The sequence below is a fragment of the Lichenostomus cassidix genome, chromosome 7, assembly GCF_008360975.1.
Source record: "Lichenostomus cassidix isolate B80296 chromosome 7, HeHo_3.0, whole genome shotgun sequence".
Classification (NCBI taxonomy): Eukaryota; Metazoa; Chordata; class Aves; order Passeriformes; family Meliphagidae; genus Lichenostomus; species Lichenostomus cassidix.
The window spans coordinates 17,459,143-17,483,416 of record NC_139488.1 but is presented as its reverse complement, the minus strand read 5'-3'; the positions used below and the strand labels follow the sequence as shown (position 1 = coordinate 17,483,416).

At 36.7% G+C, this 24,274-nt stretch overlaps 1 protein-coding gene across 2 annotated transcripts in view; it reads left to right on the top strand.

The window, feature by feature from the left end:
- Positions 1-24,274, top strand: part of RAPGEF4 (Rap guanine nucleotide exchange factor 4) — a 152,741-nt gene that overhangs the window by 11,092 nt on the left and 117,375 nt on the right. For both annotated transcript variants that reach the window (XM_085066444.1, XM_085066443.1), the window contains exons 2-4: positions 1,788-1,930; positions 3,011-3,099; positions 10,628-10,774. In XM_085066444.1, the coding sequence (XP_084922570.1) occupies positions 1,788-1,930; positions 3,011-3,099; positions 10,628-10,774 (379 nt within the window). The remainder of the gene's footprint in view (positions 1-1,787; positions 1,931-3,010; positions 3,100-10,627; positions 10,775-24,274) is intronic.

Genomic DNA, 24,274 nt, shown 5'->3' with positions numbered 1-24,274 from the left:
GAGTGCTATGAGCAGTTGTAGGAATGAAACAGTCTCAGATACAGTTTTTCTAGGAAAAGGGGATTTTCTGAGAATGATCTCATCTTTTTAACTTGGGTTTTGCTGTTATTTTTGAGACTCCATAAATAAAGGTAGGTAGTGTTTCAAGAGTTAGTGTAGTTTGGGTAGGGATCTTGTATAAGTAGATTTTAAATCTGTTTGCAAGCTGCACCTCCTAATCTTCTTAAAAGGATTTTGACAAGAGAGTTAATGCTTATTAGTATGTGTCAGCTAGTGCACAGTCAAGAAAAAAAGAAATGGGTGAAAATCTTACTTGAAATATTTCAAAAGAGAGCTGTTGTAGTTGATTGTAGTTTGAAGTGGTAAGAGGATGTCACTGTGATGTAGGAGCAACTGCATACACCAGAGAATTATTATTCTAATCTGTAGTTATTAGGGGTAAATTGGAGTATAAATGAGGATAGAGATTTAATCCCTCCTAGACATAATTTAATAAGAAAGATGAGATACAGAAATTCAGTGTAAGTAGTATCTGGGTTTCTTCCCTGAGACAAAGATTCAGATTCCTTAAAGTCTTTGATTTCAAAGAGGAATCTTTAAAAATCATTTGGAAGGAGTGCTTACGCTGTGAGTGTAACAGCAAAGTGAATAAAGATATGCATTTGTGAACTTAGTCTTTGTTCATTATAGCTACTTGACTTCTGTTCATTGTAAGCTCATCCACTGGCTAAAAGGACATTTTTGTCAGTAAAATTAACTAGCGACATTAGAGTGAGTGATAGGTCTAATGATAACTAACAGATGTCTGTCTTTCTGTTATGCCTTTATACATGAATAATTTCTGCATCTGATCCATCATGATGTCCTAGGAAAATTCTGTTTCTTTCTGTCCTTAGTGGTTGGCATTTAGTCTGTTATAAAAAATCTTTTTCTAATGCTGTCAGCTAGTGTTTGGCTTACCTCTAGTCACATTTTAAAAGTGTGTTACGGAGCTAATTTGCTTTAGTTTCATAAATATGTAGTAATTTGCTGAACCTGTGGAACTGCTGGTCTACATTCTACTTTGTTGTAGAGAGTTCTACAACTTTATTCTTCTTGAATTCTTGTTTTTTTAAAGGTGTTGCTGTCATAGATTTTAAATATTTTAAATATTTGAATTAAAACTCTTGACTGTTACCAATGGAGCATTAAGATTCTTGCTTGCATATTTAATTTGTCCAACACTAAGACACAGTAACTTCGGGGAAGAGAATATACTTATTAAAGTGGTCTTTTTTCCTTGCAAGTGAGTACAGGAAAATCAGTCTATATTCAGTAAAATGCAGAAGAGAAGCTTGGATATAGGAGCTACTGTTGGTATCTAAAGCTTTCCATTTAGTCAGATAGAGAACATCTGTTTGGGCACTGATTCCACAGAACATTTGTGTGCTTGGACATCTGTGTGTTAACATTCCCTTACAAACCTGAAACTATGTATCATTCTAAGGTCTTTAGGATAAGGACTGTATCATCATGTATACTGTTACAGTGATGCTACATCAGGACTTTGGTGCTAAATGGGCTTCTGGACACTGCCTGTGTTGAAATGATAAGAATCATGCTCAAGTTGATGAAGGGCATTTGTTAGGATGTTTTGGAAGGGTTTCATTATGTAGCTGTGAAATGCATTTTAATTGGTTTATATTATAGTGTGATACTTAATGCAAGCATATGTAAGTTTGGTGCATGCCGATGGGGATGTTTCTCTGATAAAGCCCTTGAGAATGTTGTGTTTTGTTTTCTTGCAGGCCTTTGGAACGGTCTAGTGAAGATGTAGATATAATATTCACACGACTGAAAGAAGTGAAAGCTTTTGAGAAATTTCATCCAAACCTTCTCCAGCAGATATGTCTCTGTGGATATTATGAAAATCTGGAAAAAGGAATCACGTGTAAGAGAGCTTCATATGATTATCTATTTTATGTAGATAAAATTGGGGGTTGGGCTGTGATTGTCTTTAATAGATCGAGAGCACAATCAGTAGAATGTTTGCAGTCATAGTCATGGGGCAAGGCAGGACTAAAGTTCTGCTTGCTCTACCAATGCAGTGTGTAGTGAATCTATGGTAACGAGGTATACAGTTGCATGTAGTACTCTGCCGCTGTTCTGTTGAAAGATTGCGAGCCAGTCATTGGACTTAAGCTTCATTCTTCCCCTGTAAATGTATTATTGATCTCTTTTGCCGGTGCTTTGTGCTGCCAGGGGCAAAGGTGTATCAGCAAGGCACATCACTAATAGCGTGTGGTTTCCAGGCACCCTGGATAGCACAAGCCAGACCTGCAGAGCTGCAAACTGCTGTGGGGTGCAACAGCTCTGTGGCTGCTCTGGCAGCTCATGGGCCAGATGTAGCTGGACAGCTGTGCTTGCTCTGTGAAGCTAAGATGGAGATAAGTGGTAGTCCTGTGATGGGAATGTATACCAGAGGAATAGCTGATGAAAACCTGTGGTATTAGTAAAGTCTCAGAAGCACCTCAGGTAAATCTGGCATGCAGCACTGGGTTTTGCTTGTAGTAACAGGGATTTTGATGCTCTGTAATCACACAGTTTGAATGGCTGGACATCAAGATCCTGCAGTTGCTGTTCAGTCAGAACTCTTATTGAATTCGGTGGTAGCTGTGTCTGTATTGGAAGATCATGAATTTCAAAGGGACATTGTTCAGAAAACCTTTTTCTTTGTTTTGTTTCTGTGGTTGGTTAATTAAGAGAACAGTAGAACAGAAGCAAACTGGGGAGAAGAATGAAGCAGTTCTATGTGCTTTCATTGTTTCCATAGTGTGTTGACTAGTTTACTAAAATACCTGCTTTCTGATATCATTGGAAATATTACTGTAATGATAAATAAGTAATCTCATACGGCAAATTGTATAGTGCCAGTAGCGACTGCAGTACTGCAGTAATATGTGGGAAAAAGTTTGTTGCTGTTGCTAAACTTAAAGTGATACCTCTTATTTACAAGATTTCATCTTTCCAGTATTCCGTCAGGGTGATATTGGGACGAATTGGTATGCTGTTCTGACAGGATCACTGGATGTGAAAGTGTCTGATACAAGCAACCACCAGGTAAAACAGATTTTTCATTGAAACCATCCAGTCAGTAGTACAAAGAAAGATTATCACTTACGGTGAGGTAGATAATGACACATTCTCTGCAGATATTTTGTCATATCACAAAGATGTATGTGTTTCTCTGAGTCGCTTTTAGTCTCAGTTGTCCTTTGTCTAAGGGACAGAAATCATGCCATTGATTTCAAGAAAACTGAAATATTATGCACTGGAAAGGGTCTACATTTTAATGTGAAACAAGACACCTCTGTCTTTTCTAATAGTGCTATTGAAGTTGAGCTAGAGATCTGAGAGTTGTTAATTCATTCCCTAGCAATATTTTAATTTACATCTTTTTCAGATAGTTCAAAACAAACCCACTAACAGTGCAGCATAATACAGTCTCCACTGCAGGAATGGGGAAGTATTGTAGCAATAGCAGAGTATTGGAACTGCTGCCCTGTTGGACAAGAAGCCTATAGGTAATACCTGTTCAATGTTAAGAAATAGAAGAACAAGTAGAATTCTCCCCAAATTTCAAATGGTTTCTCGGTGTCTTGGTGCTCCCAGATTTATAAAATTTAGTGTAAATAAAAATCCAAACGGATGGGATACTTTTCCTGGAGTCTCCCATCCATGTTGTCTTATGTCATGCTGACAAGTCATGCACTTGGCTGCTGTGAGCTCAGTCTTCTGGGAAGGCATCGTGTCCCGTTCCCTGCTCCCATGTTTGAGATCTGTGATTGTCCGTGATGTAGCTCAGCATGGGATTGTACCTCTGGTATGGGATTCATTGTGCCTTCACATGAGTGGTATAGCTACCCAGGACCTGGTAGAGACCACTACCCATTTTTCCCACCTGGATTGAGTATAGCATGTGGAGGGAATGGTGGTGGTGTATTCTTTCCCCAGAGTTTAGCTAATTGAGAAAAGTTTTTTGCACATAGCAGAAATTGTTTGGCTTTTTTTCCCACTTTGTTGAGCATCGCATCACCAGTGAAATTGGGTCAGAATGCAAGTCAAGGCAGTGTGTGAGTACTGGGTCTTTCTACTTCCTGCAGTAGGATGATAGATGCAAAAGGAACTTCTTTCATATAATTATTTTTAGCAACCTCTTTGCTGTACTAAGTAGAGATTGATTGAGAGTATAATTAGCTTAATTTGAGCAATTCTTGGCATGTCCTGGCTGTCACTGGTATTGTCGCAATTTGGAACAGTACTGGGCTCTTGTGAGACCCTTTTCTGTGCAGGTCTAAAGCAATCAGGATTTTCCGGTGTTTGCCAAAAGATGGCACTACACTGTTGTGAAGAATCAATGCTCGTTACTGACTCAGAAAGGAATACATCTGCACAATCTGGATGTTAAATTAAGAATCACTTTGGAGTGTTGATTCGTTCCATTAGATGGAGAATGGAACGCTTCAGTTTTTAAATGAATATAATGTAAATATTTTTTATGCTTGTTCAGGTTAACTTCATTTTCCTGCCAGTAGGAAACTATTGAACTACAATTCATGCAATTCTAGTTTTAGAAATTATATTCTGCAGTTATTTCTTTCCTCATGTTTCCTTCTCACACAAATAACAAACTGAATTCTTACCACTGCCTAGTTGCCATAGAATGCAGCCTCAATGCCAAAAGGACAGCAGCTCATGCATTTACCATTCCTGTCTGGATAATTTTGATGTTTGGGGACTCCTATTTGAGTCCAACATTTTCTCTGGTTTTGCTCTAGCTTGGTATTTATACCATGTTCCTCCTTATCCGTTCTTGGTCTCCTGCTCATTCTCCTGCCTGTAGCTCCTGGATCCACGTTCCAGTCTTGTCTGTACTTTCTTGTTGGCATGGTGCTGGTCATCCTTGAACTTCAAATACTTGCTAGCACTCCCTGCCTACTGTATTCACCTCAGACCAGACGATGGGGTAAATATGGTGTTGTGCTGCTCTCAGGGGCAGCCCTGGCACACTCAGTTGCCAGCATTGTGCTCCCAAATGGGGATGGATGACCAGTGCAGAAGATGTGGGTTTGCTTGTAATGCACCCTGGAGCACAGTTTCCAGTCATATCGCCCAGGAGTGAAAACTTCCTTTGCAAAGTCATAGTAATGATTGATTGCTCTGCTGTTACTGTTATACCACAAGTGGCACTAATGCAAATGAGAAACTTCCAGCAGAGCAGAAGAGATACACATTTACCTGAGTTCAGAAATTAGAGTCATGCAAAAGTACAGGATTATTCCATCTCTCCTAGTAAGAGAGAAGCTAACTTTGTATTTAGATTCCTATTGGTTAAAATGTCTTTAGACATGGCTAATTAATCATGGCACTGTTTAATACTTCAGATAAATAGGAGGTTGTATAGGATGACCTCCTGACTTTTCTTGCAGCTTCCATTATCCCATGATTATATGATGATGCCTACAGTGTTAATCAATTCTCATGATTAAAAATATACAAGTCCCACTTTTTCTAGGTGTTTATGTGTCCACCTGGGGAACTGAAATTTCATCAAGCCTAGGAATTAGTGCATTGTGTAACAGCTGCCGTGTGCTAACTCTCTGTGCAGCTGCCTTTGGTGTTTGGTGGCTTTCTCCCATTAGAAGTACAGTAAGTTATTGTGAAATTGGTGCCTACTAAGAATGTCTTAATGGCCTTTGTTCCTACAGTGGCTTGTCGTTACATGTCCTTCTCTAGAAATTATATCTTAATGCACTAATGGATCAAGACTTCGGCGTAGCTAGTGAGATATTAATTCACACACATTCTTGCTGCACGTCAGCTTATTAATGTGGATGCATGTGATTTCTCTCAGAAAATATTAGTAATACTGCTTAGGACCAACTTGAGAATTCAAATAAACAGAAATATTGACATTAGCTATTATTTGATATTATGATAACAGGAACTATTACATCTACTGGTTTAAGTGCTTTATTAGAGACAGACACAGATATTTAGGACCTCATAAAGCCTTGCTTTCATACTGTTTTGGAAAAATCCTCTCTGCTTGCAAAGTTGTGTTCCGTCACAAGAGGGCAGTGTTAGAACACATAACAAACCCGAGTGCAGGCGGTGCTCGATACTGAAATCGATACTTTGAAAATCGTATTCGACTAATTACTGTACACACCTGTTTTAAAGAGTTTGGCCAGACAAAATGTTGCTGTTATTGTTAGTTTCGTTCCACTGAGCTGGTAAAATCTGCTGGTAATTTCATTTGACACTGGAATGGCTATGGAGATTTGACAGGATTACTCATCCAGTAAGTGCATCCTGACTGGAGTCTGGTGTGCTTTCTATGCAAACTATTTATGGATTTTTCTGGGTATTCAACAATCAAGAAGAGACTGAAGAGGACTTGTTCTCAGGTGAAAACGTCCCACTGTGAATTCCAGAGGTAACTGTAATGTACTGTTTTGGTCTTGCCTCAACTTGTTTGTAACAAATACCCTGATAAATATTGTACTTAAAAGTCACCGAAAGTCGTAGTTAAGTTACCTTCAAAATAAACAGAAAATGCAGCCTCTGTAGGATATATCAGAAAGAGGTCTTTACCTTCAGTTATGATCAGATTCTGAATTTCATTTTTATTTGGCATTGTCACCTACCCAATATTAAGATATCTAGTAGTAGCAGTTCCTCTTAGAGATATTCCTGGTTTGGTGTCATCTTAAAAACGCTGCTGACTGCCTTATGTATGTTTCATTTTTCAGCACTGTTTTGAAGATGAGCAGTCTAAGGACAACTGTTAGCAATGCCTCAGTATAAAGCTGGGAATAAATGCATTGTGGCAAAAGCATCAGTGTTACATTGTTGTCAGATTCTGCAACACTGTGACGTGCTGAATTAGATTCAGAGCCTTTTACCCCAAAGATTTGTCTGGTAAAATGTGAAGGAATGAAGAGAAGAATTACGAAGATCAAATAGCAATTTGATCTTCAGTTTTGCTGTGTTTTGCCAGCTGAATCATAGTGCATGCTGGGGCCTATTGCCAGCTTATCTTGTCTATGTTTTGGTGGAATTTTTTTAAAGCAGGTCAATTTTTAAAAACAGACCAAAGTGAACATAGGGCATTGACTTAGCAAACAAATCTGAACCATACGTATTTTAATTAGGTACTAGAAGAGAAGCTGCTCACAGTTTTTGTAGAAGCATAATGCCTCCTTTGAGCAAATAACATTGTCTTGTGTAAAGAGGGTGGCCTAACGTATGTTTGCAAACTGCAATTTTAGTGTGTTCAGAAGGTATTTCTATGTTATTGTTAGAAATAGTTTGATAAGGATTTCTTGTCTGAATGGCTGAAACACTCAAGTGAAGGTAATGGAAGAGAAAATTCACTTCATAGATAGTTTGCTTTCATGTATATCCTTGGTTTCTCTGTTTTAAAAGGAAACTTTTGCTGAGGACAAGCTGAACTATGTCAAAGTAATAATAAGCAAACTTCTCAAAATGCCAGCTTTTGCAAGTCTCCAGTTAAACATAGAGAGAGTATGGTGTCTTAGACACAGGTGCAGAGGTGAGGTAAAGATGCAAGGTGTGGGAAAATGATTAAATTAAAAACAATCTAGCTAAATCAGCGCCCTTATAAACTCAAAATGTTTAACAAACTAAAATTTCAAAGAAATGTCCCCAGTCCCTTTGAGCCTAGCACTAGTAATGTTTTTCCCTATTTTCTTAATTTCTCTTTCTGACACCATGATTTTATTTACACACAGTAAAAAAATTCTGTTTGCCAGGTTGAGAAACAGAAGGTGTCACAAATCAGAGAGGAGGATATGGGATGATCCTTGTGATGGTGGGGGAGGGAATAAAGCAGAGCCTTTTTTCTGGTTCTCATCCTTTCCATAGAATGGTCTTAAAAATTCAGTAATGTTTTAGATTGGGGGGCGGGGGGAAAGGTTTAAGAAGGAATTCTGTCCCTCTGTGTGTGTGTCTCATGTAGCAGTAAGAGTCAGTGAAAATGAATACACAAACAGCCTCTGATTTTAACGCTACTGTTTTATAGTGTTTTTTGAGGACAGATAGCAATGGAAACAGTCTCATCTCTGTAAGTCTCTAATACTGCCTTTTAAATAGCTGTGTGAATGTTAGCTGGTTACCAGCCACTAGAACCCCCTGCTGCTTCTGGGATTGCAGAGGGGAACAGCAAACTGAGTTTTGAGCTGCCAGCAATCCTCCTGAAGTCTTCACTAAACAGCAGGAGATTGTTGAGTGTAAGGTTAACAGGCATAATAGGAAACACACCTGATTCCCCAGGAGCTGGAGGTGTATAAACAAGGGGTAGAAGGAAAATGGGGCTCTGAAGTCTTGAAGAAGACATATAGGCCCGCACCCCAGGTGGCTGTGAAACTGCATCTCTGTGGGGAACGGTGTTGGCTGGGGGGAACGAATGTAAAAGAACGTGATGGAAGCCTGGACTTTGCTTTAATGAATGTAGCTGGGACCATTCCAGCCTCTTGACCTTACCACTCCACAGTGTTAATTTTTTTCTCAAGCTTATCAGCTGCCTCATCAGAAGTTATCTTATAAATTCATTTGTTAAACAACGCTGGTGCTTTTTTCTTCTCATGTCTATGCTGTCGTCAAAGACTATTCTTTAGGGTTGTAAACAGTCTGAGAAGGTGAAATGCTTAAAATGAGTTTTACATTTTTAAGGGAAGGGAGGGACTGACAAAGCAGTCAGAAGAAGTAAACAATGTTTATAATCCACCTACAGGAAAAGTTTCTTCTATGCCATGCTATTTGGTTGTCCTGCCCTGAACAGAGCTCTTTTATCTGAACTTTCTTAACAGGATTGAGAATAATGTATTGGATCTGTGGTGATCAAATTTTGTGTGAGCAGTAGGCACATTTTCTTTGTAGCTCCTTTGAGTGCAGTTGTTAGTGTTGTAGCCTGCACAGAGTGTTTCAGCTCTGAAATGTAAGCTTGGGAAGACAGATTCAGTGTATAACCTATATTATACTCTATAGAGACTTTGATTTAAGTGCCTAGGTGCTCATTTCCAAATATTCTTCCTTTTGAGCAAAACCTGTTCTTCCTTTCCTTCCTTCCAAATTTATTTCTGACAGTTGGTAAATCTTTCCTAGATCTTCTCTGAGATGTAATTGATTTTGTTTTCCTGAGTACACAATTTTATATGGTAACATCTGTGTAAGAGCAATTTGCTGTGGTTCAGTGAACTGGACTATTATGGGCTTTTGTCATTGTATTTCAATTGTAAAGCTACTAACTTGATCTTAATAACATTTGCCTATTATGACTTATTAGGTACATGAAAGGAAAGCAGTGCAATTTTAAAAACAGAAAATGATGCTGAAATATGCTCGTGCATCTCTCCTGGATTACCAGCCACAAGGATAACAAGTTTCTGCTTAGATTTTTGTCGACATTGCATGAGTTCTGCATTTTAGAATCAAACTGTATTTCTCATGTTGCATCAAGTGAAGTTAGCATATGTTTTTATATGTTTATATGTAATTGTGCATATAAGATTTCCTTTGTTAAGTGCAGTTTGTATGATTTTAAATTTTAATGCTGTTGCTGTTTTTTCAAAATTACTTAACAGACAGTTAGCTAAGGCTCGTCTTAGAAAAAGACATGTGAGTGTTCAGCTTCAAGCCTGTGATCAGGAAAAAAGCAACTTTTAAACTGAAAATTGAACTTGTATCTAAAGATCTTGATTTAACAAGTTGTTTTAATGAGTAGTAGTCTAATTTTTTGTCTGCAGTAGCTCATAATTTTTATTGGAACTACTACAGAGGAGTTCCTGGCCAAGGGAGATTCATTTAGACATCATTTAGAATGGCATGTGCTCATATAGACTCCTTTGAAGTGGACTTTGCTGGTTTTTTTGGAGCCCTTCTGAATGCCCTGTACATGGATACAACTTTTCAGGTTGTTTGAACTTTAATAGTTTTCTTGAAATCCCTGATTTATGTTAAAATAATTTTTTTTTTGGTCTGGTAATTAATCAGCAAGCATCTATTAACAACTGGAAGATTTGCTGGCATTTTCAACAGAAGGGCCAAGAGTTGGTTCAACTGTACAAGTGCATTGCTTGTACAATAGAGAAATACATTATAAATACAAGAGGATATTATAATTGAAAATTATGTTTACCGAGAAAACATAACAAGCAGATTTTCTTTCTGGTGAGGGTCGCTTGTACAGGACAGAAATTTATATTCTGAAATTGCATTCTAGTTACCTTCTCATCACCTCTGAGATTTCTAAAGCAGTTTAGAGATAGATGAACAGATCATAGTTTCTTCCAAAGGTGAAAATGATTCTTGTGTTCTCAGCTTTGTCAACTGAAATGTCTAATTCAACTGATAGTCAAAGAAAACAGAACTCCCACTTGTTTGCCCATTAAAGCTTCCTGTGTTGTAAACCAGCATATTGATTTTTTTGCTGTTGTTGACACTTAAATTAATTTTCTTTTTAAGCAGTTTGCTGAAGAATCTTAAGGCAGTGGTATTAGAAAATATGACTCAAAGACTCTCAAAACATCCCAAAATATTTAATGTGTCCTTTTTTGATTCAAAGGATGCTGTGACAATATGCACTCTGGGAATAGGAACTGCTTTTGGAGAGTCCATTCTGGATAACACTCCTCGCCATGCTACCATTGTTACCAGGGAATATAGTGAGCTCCTTCGAATTGAACAGAAGGACTTCAAAGCACTTTGGGAGGTAAGTTCAATTTCATTTGCAGTTAATACAGAAAAAAATGACTTGACCTTGAAAGTGTTTGTAATGTAGTATGAAGACATTTAAACCGTAAGCAAAGTACAGTTTTTTAAAATTAATTTGGAAAAAAGGGGAACTTTTTACTTCTTTTTAGTGCTTCATATTGTGTATGATTACATACTCCTGTATTTCTTTCTTGTGGGCCTCTTCTAATGAAATAACTTAGGTGAAATTTCTGGTAGAATTTATTTGTATACTGCAGGTGTTGCTTTTATTGACAGCATTTATAAGGAGAGTCTATTCTTATTATACTCCGAAATTTTAAATTACTCTCCTTTACTCTTGTCTCATCACCAGCTGTAAGGGGTTTAGAATTTGCAGATGGATCAAGATCACTTAAAAATTAACTTACTGATTACATGTGAATTCCCTTAAAACTTTCCTTTGTGGAGAACATACTGCTGAGGTTCTTCATTCTGTAATCTGTGTACTTTGGTATCCTTGCAGAGAAGACTTCATTAACATGTTGCTGCGGAAAGTTACTGAGCTTGAATCTGTTTGCATTTTTGCAAGCATTACATTTGGTTTGAAAAGTGTTGTGGGAATTGGAAGGCATCCTGTTGGCCTGGCCTACCCTATTGCCAGTTTGTGCTGCCAACTTGTTTGAAATGGTGACTGTACAAGTGTAGGTGTTGTGTAGAGCTGCCAGATGGTGCGACAGTGTCCGAAAGTTGCAGGTCTAGGGACATTAACTATACTTAAGAAATAGGTGTTGTTTTAACGTTTTAGTTCAGCTTCTCTCCTGACCACAGACAGATGCATTTTGTTTTTTGGCTTACGCTTTTCATGAGAAAGAGCAGTATTATAATCCAAATAATTGTCCTAAAGCATTTCTATAGTCTTTATTAAAAAAAAAAAAATCAAGTCCACAACTATCTGCACTGATGGAGGAGACAGCACTTTTATCACCGGCCTACAAGTACGTTACCTTGAGCATCGCAAATGGTGCAGCATGACCAAGGCATTAAGACCACTGTGTGAATGGAACATGCTTGCCATTGAATGCCCTGACAATATCAGATATCAGTCTTTGAATTGCATAGCCATGATTTTTTGCAAGTTTTTTGCAAGTTCTACAGTTAAAATAAAATGCTGCTGGAGTTTTGCAGAAAAACTGAAGAATTTGACAAGGCAATATTTTTTTGCAGTTCACAATTTTTTTTTCTTTACAGCAGCTGCATTGTAGTTTTAGGCCTTAGCATTAAAAGATTAAATATGCCAGTGGTCTCATCTGTTTTAACATATGCAGCACTTGCCAGTAGTCAGAAATTTGATAATATAGATGGTGCTTTACAAGATAATGATGGGGGAATAAATCCAATTGTAGGTTCCTCTGGTAACATTCTTTTATAAAATTCACTTTTAATTGGTATAAGCACAGTAGTTTCTCCCATGCATATGAATTTCCTGCTAGGCATTCAGAGATTGTTGTTCTCTTAGCAGGATTGCTGGGGGCACAGACGTTCCGTTTTGAAAAATATTTGAACCTTATAACACATTTAAAGTTGTTTTAAAGCAAAAATGTCAACATCATTTGCTCTTTAATCACTAATACGGTTTTGTTTCTAGCACTTTTGCTGATTTTGATGAGTTTTTTGATGATAGCTGCTTTTGGGGAAGATCATGTGTGTCAGAAGTAGTGGGAGTGACCATAAGGGAACATAAGCACACATCTTGTTGTGTTGCAGCTTTTATGAAATTGTGCAGTAGAACATGTCACAAATGCTGCAGGTGTCAGCCACAGACTACAGTTTAGATTTGTGGTGCTTCTTTTGTGCCATTTTACAGTGAACTTTTGATGTATTTTGGTATGCTTGCTTTCAAGGAGGCTATCCTTGTGCTCTCAGTGAGTGGAAAATTATTCCATGAAATACAGGTTTGCTGATTGGTCTCAGATAGAATTAAGTTATTCATTTTTTCAAGGTAATATTTATTTCCTTTCAACCTGCTGATCCCAGAGCCTGCATAAACTGCAGCTAATGGGTGATAAACAGAGAATATTTAAAATAGACAGAAAGTTGTTTGAGAAAATTTTCACAAAATATACTAACAGTAGTGCCAGATTGTTACTAATATTATTGTCACCTGAAGAAAAAGAAATACTTTTCTAAAGGGAGACTTTTAAAAAATGCTTTGGATGCTGCTTTTGTCTTTCTGCCTTATCCTGAGATTCATATATCTTTGTTGTGACAAAATCTATATGGGGAAATTGTTATTGGTGCATGCTATTTAGATTTTAATTGTGTTTAATGAAAGCCTACATGAAGTCAAGAGTGGACTGCAGATATTTGATATATATGGTACCATGGAAAAAAGGGAAAAGGCAACAATGTCAGCTCATTAAAGTTCAGATGTTGTAAAAGGTAAAATCTACTGCATACAAATTTGAACTGTCCACATAATGAGAATTTAATTGATGAACAAGGTAGTTTATCCAGAAAAAAACTGTTGAGTAATTCCAAAATAATGTAATACTGTACCATAAAAACAACATAAATAAATTGTAGGTTCAGGATTATTAAGATTATTACTGATGTTATGTATGTAGGATTTTTATGACTAATAGTAGAAGTGAAAAAATACATTTTATATGTTGCTTTTAGATTTGTTTTTCCCTGGGAAATTTATTTTTGGAGAAATTCACTTTATTTCCTTGCTTTTAGGGAAAGAACAAATCAAAACTCTGTTAACCAAATAAAGATGCCTACAGAGCAAAGAAAATCCAATACCACAGTTTTAAATATTTTTCTTATTTTTTGATTGTGAATGTAATCTTGGAAGGTGAACCAACAGAAATCAATTCAGTATTGACTTTAATTTACTGTGCAACTAATGTGAAATGCTAGGACTAAAAGCTATGACCTATCCTTCTTAATAGTAAGAAATTTTTAAAACTGAAACCTATTGATGAAGTTCACATTTGCAACAAATATTTTTATACTTCAAATCTATGCAGTTATTTGAAAGACAAATATATATCCATTTATACTGCTTATGGAACTTTTAATATATACCCTGAAACTAGATTTTAAGAGAGAGAAAGATTATCTATTTTAATTATTTCTAAGTTTAGAAATAATTTGCAGAGTCTCTGAGTTTGCAGACTTTCTGAGTTTTGTTTAAATTAAAAATAACTTATCCTGTATTAGCTGTATTGCTCTAAGAAGCAATTGTATTGGTAGAATGATTCCCAGATTAGATGTGTTTTATTGATGTATTTAGTGCACAATATATAACTAAGGTATTCATTTCTATGAGTACTATTGTAGTTGGGTACCATACAATACAATCCTTTGCCTGAAGGAAAGAGATAGTCACTACTAAACTGACTTCTTTCTTTTTTTAATAAGTATTAGTCTGTCAGTTTTATAAATTTAAATACTCTTTGAGGAAAAGGTAGGATATTCTGTATCAAAAATACATGCAGCCCCATATTTAATCAGCCTTTTCAGTACAGAAAGATTTTCTATGACCTTAATTTCTATCAATCAGGGAATGCTGGTCAAAACAAATGATACTGTCCTGATAACAACAATTACCAGTTTAAATGGGCCAGCCTTTTCTCTAATGGCTGTGTCTGTTGAAGTAGCATCCTGGTGGAGAACATCTGTTAGTCTTCTCTGCTTACTCATTCTTGGAGACTCGTTGTCTATCAATACTGTTACAGCAGAGTAAAGATGATGAAATCACACATTAGATTCTCTCACAGCTGAACACTGTTCCCTGATGAAGAACCAGGAGGTTGTGAGAATCACTGGTGGTGTTCCTTTGTGCACGAGTTGTCCCTGGCGTTGGTGTCTGAGGAGCACTAACAAACATGAAAAAAATTACTGTTAGTTATTACTGTTGTAACGCTGTAGACTTCCAAGGTACTCCATGAATCTGTAGGAAAAAGTACCATTTGTGTTGATAAGAACTTGCTTTCCTACTTTAGCATGTGTAAGTATGATTGTGGTGCTAGTTACCTTGCCCAAAAAAACTATTTCAAAGCACAGAGGAAAATGCATCCAAAAATAAACATGAAAGCAGAAGGCTCCACATGAGGAGCTCTGGTCGTGCACATCCTGTTGAGTCGCTGGCTTGCTCCACCCCTAATAACTGGATTCTTTTAAACAGAGTAGGAGTGAAGTGAATGCATTTGAGCAGTGTGGTCATTACAGAAGATCTCCTTAGTTCATTTTTAAGCTTTGTCCTTGCATGCAGTTGCAAACTGAGTCAAACCCAGACAGGAAGGGAGTGAATCTGCTGAGAGGTGACTTATTTTTAGAGGTCTTTCCTACCACAGTGTATTACTCAGCCTTCCTTGGATAACACACAAATAACCAATTTCCTTTTGTGTGGAATAAGATTGTGTTAGAAGTTACTGAACATGCCTTGAGAAACACTTGAGTGAATGAAGAGCAGCTCTTACTTCAGTATGCAGTAACTCTGGAGAGAGGGAGGCTTGGCCCCTATAAGGTCAGAATGATTTTTTTTTTTAAATTCATATTCAGCAGCACTTACACATCTTGTAAACTGATAAACTGTGGTGTAACTTGCTTCCTGCTTTTGCCCATCTGATGTTAATTCAGTAGCCCTCAGCAGGCTGAACTGCTCTGTAATGATAACTTTGGGAGAAGCAGCTTTGTTACTGTCTTTGTTTTCTTGAGCACTAGGTTTTAATGAGCTAGTTTAAAACCAGATCTGTCGGAATAGAAGTTTTACACACTGTTTCATTGGAATGCCATGTAGGAAGTACATGTGTGAAAGGGTGTTTTGTAGCACTGTTCAGTGGGGTTTCTGAATAAGGCTTAAGTTCATCAGAATTGGGACCACAGCTCTCTGTGTATTTGAATGGAATATCAGTTTGTTGCTTTAAGGTACATCTAATCACATCTCATATCAAGGTATAATATCATCTTATGCCTCATTTTATGTTCTGGCATTATGGCAGTAAGCATTATGAAGGCACTGTAAAAATACATTAGTGAAAATAAACGTGGAAGGATTTTAATTTTTTTTTATCCATTTGGTTGTATTGTAAGTTCATTGTTTATCAAAGGGCGTTACTGCATCTCATGTGGTATTTTGCAGTGTAATGCAATAGGCAGCATTTCAGAGAGGCAGGTTTTTCCTTGCCTTAGGCTGTTGGAATATATATGGTGCATTGTTACTTGAGAATGTTCTTGCTTCTTTCTCTAGTAGACTCCTGAACACTTCAACATATTTAAGGAGTATTAGGAATCTCACATAAATGTCAGTACTTTCTAATAAACCTTTTCACCAGTGAGTATTCCATACTAGAAATTCTTTTCAGTTCATTTGAGTGAGAGATTAAATTTGATCTGAGAAATGAAATGTTGAAAGGGGGGTATCAAAAAAAAATCAGATTCATGTCCAGCCCCTAAACTATCAGCTTGATTTATGGTGTACCACTCTGCCCGTTTATTGCCCAGTAATCAATTACAGAAGTCTCTGCTCTGATTTACTGATTTCCCATAGGCAAACATAGTAGAGATATAAAACTACAGTTAATAAAATACAGAATATTTAGGTTTGCAGGATGGGTGATCATGTGATTTAAAATAGTGAAGTGCTTGGAGACCCACAGAAGTATAAAAAGGCGGTCATGGAACACTTGGCTGTCTTTACCCGCTTCATGTCACTCTCTTCATTGACTGCTCAAACGATTCCTTGATGGTTCGTCTCTCTAATGGCATTTTATTTGAGAAATGTAAAAGTGATCAAATTGTGGTAGCCTGCATTTTCAATGTCACTGGAATGCTGTGTTCACCAACCTCCCAAATACTCATCTTGTCAGAATAAAGAATTATTCCATGTTATCAGATAGAGAATACAACATAGAAGGGAGTCATGGAAGGACCCAAGTATGTGGAATCTGTTGTCTTATGCTGTCTGCAAACCTTCAGTTGAAATCCTATTCAAATTTGTATGCAAAGAGACAGAGCTAATGTGAGAGACATTGAAAAATGAGGTGATGATAGGCAAGATTTTTTTCCTTATAGGAACACATGGAAGGAGGAGGAATATAAAAAATCTGCGTGCCCAGTTTTAGAATATGACAGTAAACACAGAATTGGCTAGATGTGAGCAAAGCTCTGAAAATAGCTAGCATCCCACCTTCATACCTTCTGTGTTAATACTGGGAAAGCATGCAAGTGAGTAGCAGGGAAAGATTCCAGAATTGTTTTTATACCAAGAAAAAGTGCCAGATAGCACTCCCAGTGTTGCTGATATGAATTGAACATGTTTCAAGTGAATACAACACAACTGATTGAATACATGCGCAGCTAAATGGGAGCAGATTCTGGCCTTTAGTGCTGCTGTTACATTGGTTTTGATCATCTTCATAATATGCTTTTAGTTTTTCTTCCTCTTGTTCTTCTTTGTCAGACATATCTGATAATGAGGGATGCTCTGTCTGGTAGAGCAGATTTAAATGAGCATGAAACAGCATTTAACCCTCAGTAGCCAAACATGTAGCGGAACAAGCCATGTTTGTCAGCATAGCAACATGGTGCTTTCATTTGGCTGTATTAATCACTTCATATTTTAAGAATAGATGCAGACTTTGTGAACGCTGTTTATGACAGTGTATCTCCTAAGGTAAACTTCCTGCCCATTGGCAGGGAAGAAGCTTACTTAGGAACAAGATTTTTCACTTCAGCAAAGCAGCTTTTCTCTTGGCATGATATGTACTGATGAAGGTGTACTTGCTAAATAATGGCATTGTGACTGAAAAATTTATAATTGATAATTGTCTGCTCTGTTTCAGATAGTCTACTCTGCCATTATTATGATATTCAGTATTGTCAATGAGGCAGAATTCTTGCAGAAGATCCAGTTACTCTGAGTGTCCCTTTCTTTGTTGTTATCCTTGGTTTAAGGTGACAGTCACTGGTGCTTCAGACCCCCCTTAAGCAACTGAAAATATTGAAAAATAACAAGCTGATTGGAAAGGCCTGATCCTTCCTCGTGTCTCTGCAACAAACTTTCCTAGTGCATGTTCTTATGTGTCATCCATGCAATTGATTTGCATCTCAGTCTCCCAATTTATTCTGAATCTTTTTCAAAAGTAACATTTTGTGACTCTGTCACTGATCACTGTGCAGAGGCGGAATAGGATTGTGTAAATGTGATTTCTCCTAAACAGTGTTACCGTGTAATTTCTCTTAGGTGCTAATCTGTGTCACTGTAGTAATGACCATCAGCTTGAAGCCCCTGTTGAATCCTGTTATAACAGACACTGGGCAAATATACATTGTCCTTCCTGTTTGCAGTCCATGTAAATGTTTACATGTTCATTAGCACTTCAAAAGGTCTGAAATAATATTGCAGAAAGCTTGACTTATTTGAGGCTGCTTCTTGGATAAAAAAGATTAGAAACATCCAGAAAGCATGTCAGTCTCGCTGTTAAGTAATGCCTTTATTGGTTTTCTCATATTTTATCATGGTTAGAGATAAAGTTGAAAAATATGAATTCATCTGATTTCCAATAAAATAAAGTATTTTGATAAATTCTTAAAATATTTAAATTACAGAACATCTGACAAACTGAAATGTATACGCTTAAAGTCTGCAGATGTTTTTCAGGCTGCAGTTTTTCTAGGAAGCTTTACTGCCAAACTTGCACTTTCTATAACCAGCTTTTTTATTAGCAAAGAAAGTGCTTTTCATCCTCAGCAGATTTTATTATTAAATGTGGTATCTCTAAGCGTGATGTGCTAAATGACAAAAACATATATTGCGAAACACAGCTCTGAGCCTATGAATATTATTTCAAGAAACAAACTTCTGGTCTTTCTTTAGTTCATTTTTATTAAGTAAAAATGTCTTTCAGAAGAATCATAACATTTTAAGCTTATAAAACAGATTCTGGCTTTTCCCCCAGACATACTTTTTACTATCGAATTTGTGTCTCATTCTCTTCTGTCGCACAGAGAAAAAAAGCCTAACAGAATTATGTTTTTTCAGCTATGTGTGTATATAATCTGCTATCTGTCTAACATGCATTGTGTGTGTATATGCTACTGTGTTAATTCAGATTTGCCTTGTCAAACTTCTGTGTCAGATTGCCTGGAGCTTTGGTTCTAGCTGCTTTTGTGGTTGGCAGTGTCTTTTCCTGCCTTAAAGTGGATACCAAAGTGATTGACTTCGTAGGGCTTTGCTTACACTTCTGGATTTGACACAGATCATTCTTAACTGTAGGGTCATATTTGAATGGGTTATTTCAGAGATCAACCCTTTCTGATCTTCCGGTTGTTGTTATCATCTCAGTCCTTTGTCTCTTTTCAGATGAGTTGTACTTTTTCTTCCTTACACAAGAGGTTAGTCTATTATTACTGTTCATCTCCAGGTTATTGAGAAAAATAGTAAGCCCTTAGAAGCTTGGGGTTTTCTGTTGCTTTACAGCAGTTGAAATGGTGGTGTGTTCCTCCAAGGCATTGCTATAGAGTGTGTGCTTGCATTCTGCATTTGAATGAGTGCTTTCTGCTTGTTCTATATAATAGACGAGGCAAATGATATGATACCATTTCTTAGATCAATGGATATGTTTGAATATTGACATTTTAAAAATCCATTAGCTTAAACCTGCCAGCATTAAAAAAATTTAGAGACCTTAGACAGTGATATCTGTGGCAGTGGAAGATCTTAAACAGATTAACACAAATTGAAAGCAAGGCTGTTGTATCATAATATGTATTATTACTTTTTAATCCCACAGTCTGGTGTAGTTTATAAACTATTTTTTAAAAATAGTGTAAAAATGTTCACTTTCATGTAGCAAAAAAATGAAACCTACAGGTCCTATGTAGTGAAATGTAAATTCTTCCATTCTTAAGTATGCCCTCCCTTGAATGAACATTCAGCAACTTAAAATTCAAAACAAGCTAAACCTCAGATGTTATGAATTGTTTAGGCATATTGATTAATAAATGCGTTCAGAAAAAGAGTGCCCTTTGCTTGCCTTACTATGGTTCTGATAGATGTCTTTTCCTGGTCATAATCAGCGTTCAGTGTTTGCTCTTTCCCTTAGCCTGGTTTTTCTCTGCTTTTCGTGAAACACTACCATGTTGAAATCAATGAGCATTGTGGGATTCCAACCTGGGTAATTACTAATTGCTTTTTTCTCCTTGTATAATACACAGCACAGGCTTGTGGCAGTATGTTTCAATTCTCTTTTGCCTTGTCCCTTCTGTAACAGTTTCTACCCACTGACAGCTGATACAATGTGGGAGCAAGTGGCTGGAGTCACTCAAATGATTTTGTGGCTAAGTAGTTCAGGGGTGCTTAACAAAATAGTCAGCCCAATACTTGTACTGAGACAAATCATATCAAAGCCTTACGAACTCTAGGCATCCCAGAGGTACACTTGAAGATATGGAAAACTAAGACCTAAATATGGAATATCTTTCTGTGGTAGAGAATAAGAATTACAGGGCTCAGCCTGTCATCTGTGCTGATTATGGCCAGTCTCAGATATCAAGAAAAGGAAGAGATTTGAAAAACCCAAATAGTCCATGTACTTGCTCTTCAATCAATCCTTGTTTCAATCTGAGCGGTGAAATTCCAGCAGTTACAGTTCTCAGGGTTACAGGGTATAGCTCAAATTCCATTAGTTCATTGAGCTACAAAATTCCTAGAAGTCTGTTCACCAGCAATGTGAAAGGGCCTGCAGGCCCTCAGAAATGTTTAAATCTCAAGGGGATTTATGGAAGCAAGTCTGCTTATGGATAATTTTTTTTCTTTTGGTGAATGGTTGTTTATGCTGCAGGTATTCAAGCACATAAGATGTGGTGGCCTTTTAAGGCATGTGTTCCATGTATTTTTGAGCTATATCATGAATTGGATGTTCACAGAATTTGTGTTTTCATCTAGTATTTCTGTCACAGGCTGTTGCTGGAATCAGTGGTTTAGCAGAATACGTGGATCCATACCATCAGTCTGGTGTAGTGCTTAAGGCTCAATTTCTTTATCCTTTATCCCTGATAGATAAGACCATTAGTGTGTATTTCATCTGAACTCTGCTTAAAATACTTTCTCAGTTAAATCCCAAATGAAAAAGTTAAAAGAAAGCTGAAACTCACAAATAGAAGTTTACACACTAAATATCTTCTGACTTAAATTTACTTCTGTTAATTTTAAATTACATTGATCAAATACTCTTTTCTTTGTAGATGCTGTACATAGCTCTAAGCCAGGCTTATGTAACATTTATTTGAGGGTGACAAATAATCAGCAATTAAAATGAAACCTTGCTATCCTGCATTTAGTACTCACTGATATAGTTCAACTTGCTTACATTTTAACTTCTGACTATTTCCTAAGTAATTTCTATTTAATTTTGCATTCCACCACTCTCTTAACCTTTGAAAAATATAATTCCTGACTACCAGTGCAAACCATTTTCTTGAAGTATTAACCAAAACAGACAAACAGACTATTCTGTTAATTCCCACGGAACCTTATCTACATATTCCTGAGTGCAGGTTAGTGGAATCAGGTCCAATAAAATAATTTTGTTTTAGCATAATAAAAATATGTCTTACAATACAATTTTTGTGTGACCTAGTCTTTGAGAAACTGAGTCCTTCAAAGAAGTCGTGCTGTTCTGAAAGGACTTGTTATAAAGGAACTTGTTTGAGTAACTTAGTCTTTTATGCTTAATTCTCTCTGGGGATAATGCTGGAGACTCTCAGTACAATTAAGGAAAGATTAAAAGCTCAGTACAGACTGATTTTCTCTTTTCTTCCTTTCTGCCAATACCCTTCAAGCCTGTATCCTCTCTAGAAGCATGAAACATTTTTCAAATGCCTTTTTTCTTTCTGCCATCATTTGTCAGACAGTTTTATGGTATCTGTCTCTTCCACAGATTTATTAATATGCTTTCTCTTTCTACATTTGTCACTTTTGTTCCTGCTATAATTTAATGGAAGCTTTGTTGATCTCTGGTTGAGAGTTTATTGGGTATTTCTCCTTAGGTTTATCTGTGACATTTAGATCTTACTGGATAACCAGCAATCATGAGGCAGTCAGGAAGTAATTCTTGTGCTGTTGAAGGCGGTGAGAATTATGCCATCACTTAGTATTTCTTAGCACATTTGCTCTTCAGAGCTAAAGGAGTGAAATGTAGTAAAAGTGTAGACAATTAAGCAGATATGTCTGAATACACTGATGCAGTAGCAGAGTTGATTACTGTACCCGTTTTACATAATGTGTTATCAAGGAAGAATCACACTTCAATCTGAGCATGTAAGAGCTGGGGCATTTACTTGTGCTATTGCTGTGGTATGGTTGAAAGTTTATAAGTTTTGAGATTACAACAGAATCTCACATCAAAACTATAATTTTTTGCAGGCTGTTTCTGTCTGATGTATGTACATAAATCTGCCATATAGAGTTGCCTTATAGAGGGTGTTGCCTCCATCTAATCTCATATGCAAAAAGTACTTGCTGTAATTTTGTTCTAAGAGACAGACGTTTCCTATTTTAACAAGAGAATGTGGATTTTTTTGCCTTTAAACGATTCTGAAGGATTACTTGGTCTTCAACTTCAGAGACTGATGTGTGCTACCAATCAGCCCATTAAGTATTGATACTTGAGTGGATTGTTGTCAACTTTGCACACTAAAATTACGTGAAGGTGTGAGGTAAAGGAAGTACTGAAAATGCTTCAAGCCCTAGCAATGGTAGGAATCCCTATTTTGCTACCACAAGAATTCTCTTAAGTCACTGATTTTACGTGGGCATCCATACTGTTAATCTGAGTATTACAAAATGGTAGGTGAATTTCTTTCCTGGTATCCATTAATTGGACCAAGCTTTTGGATAAGAATTGAGTTAATTTGTAATGAATTAAATGTGATAAGTGGTTGTGGTATCCTGAAGCAGACCATGATTTTTATTTTCCCTTCTTATGTAACAAAAGAATTTATATTACTAATATGAAGTATCTGTTCTTTAATGTGGGAACTACCTGCAAAAAACAACCTGTGAAACTGTTCTGTTGCAAGTAGCTGCTGCAGGGAGATGGAGAGGCACTTTATATCTGCCTGCTCCCCTGGGATAGAACAATGGCAAAGTTCACCCTCTATGTAGTATGTTTATGTAAATACAATATCAAATGTCTAGAAAGAAACAGGTAATTGACTGTGATTGACTATTTATTATTTCTTGTCCCCAGCCAAAGCAAAGCTTTACCATGTTCCTTCCGTCTTCACCAATTAACATTTCTGTTGATTTTCCTTTTAAGTGTACCTTTACTGCTAAAACTCTTATTTCAGTCTACCCGTGCATATCTTCATTATCTGATAATGCTGTTGCCACATATACAAATGAAAATTATTATTCCGATATGCTGAAGAATACAGAAGGAAAAAACAACTCTTTCTTTGAAAGTTGTAAAGTAATAATGAATGCTATCTTTATATTAGATGTGTTCTTTTTAAATGAATATTTTTGAATGGCTTGTTTATTTTGAGTAGAATTTGCTAGAAGGGATGCCCTTGTGACTGTACCCAAAATCAGTATGTTCAGCTTGATGAAAATAAATAGAAAGGTATATCGAAGTTTTGGTACTATAGAAAGAAAATCTCTTAATGTTACTACTTTTATTTTCAAACTATGCTGCATTACTGGTCATGAATGTGCTGTCTTCTTCAGTAGGTCCTTTATCTTGTAATTTTTACTGCCACAGCAATGCTTGTCTATTTGCATTTGGCATTATTCACAGACTGCTGTGTGAGAAAAATGGGGTGAAAGTATTCTTATTTTGTTAGATTCTCTGCATGGTGAGAGAGCAGCAGCATGGATTAAATATTTGGAAACTTAAAACAGGATGGTGGAGTTCCAGTAAGTTGTGTTTACTCTTGTTTTAAGTGAAAACAGTCCAATTACACTAATTTTGTTGCAGTAATGGACAGTAGAATTTGCCATGTCTGTGGCAAAATGTTCCATGTACTCTGTCTTCTGTCTCTTGCTATGACCAATACCTGCTATTTCAGACAAGACTGTGGAAAAACCTTCAAATTGTTTATGTATTGTAAAAATGTAGTGTTAACAGTATAGTGTACTGAACAAATAAAAGCTTCTTCCCCATCGGTCTTCAAGGGTAGAACTAATTTTTTCCCTTCTTTTGTAACTAAATTGATGTCTTTATTTAATGAGATCTTTATTTCCATTTCTCTGGTTCCATGCACTCTCTCCATCTCTCCACTGAAGAGCTATTGGTCTGTATTGTATGCTCTGCAAAGTTTTGTCTTTACACATTTTAAATATCCATGCCAAATGGCTTGTGAATGGGTGCTGCTTTTAGAGAAACATTCCACAACCAAGTGCATTACATGTCACTAGCAAATTTATTCTGATTTCCCCTCCAGAATTTGTTTTCAGAGTTCATGCTTTGGTTCTTTTGTGTACTGCTTTCATGTCCCTTGGATGATT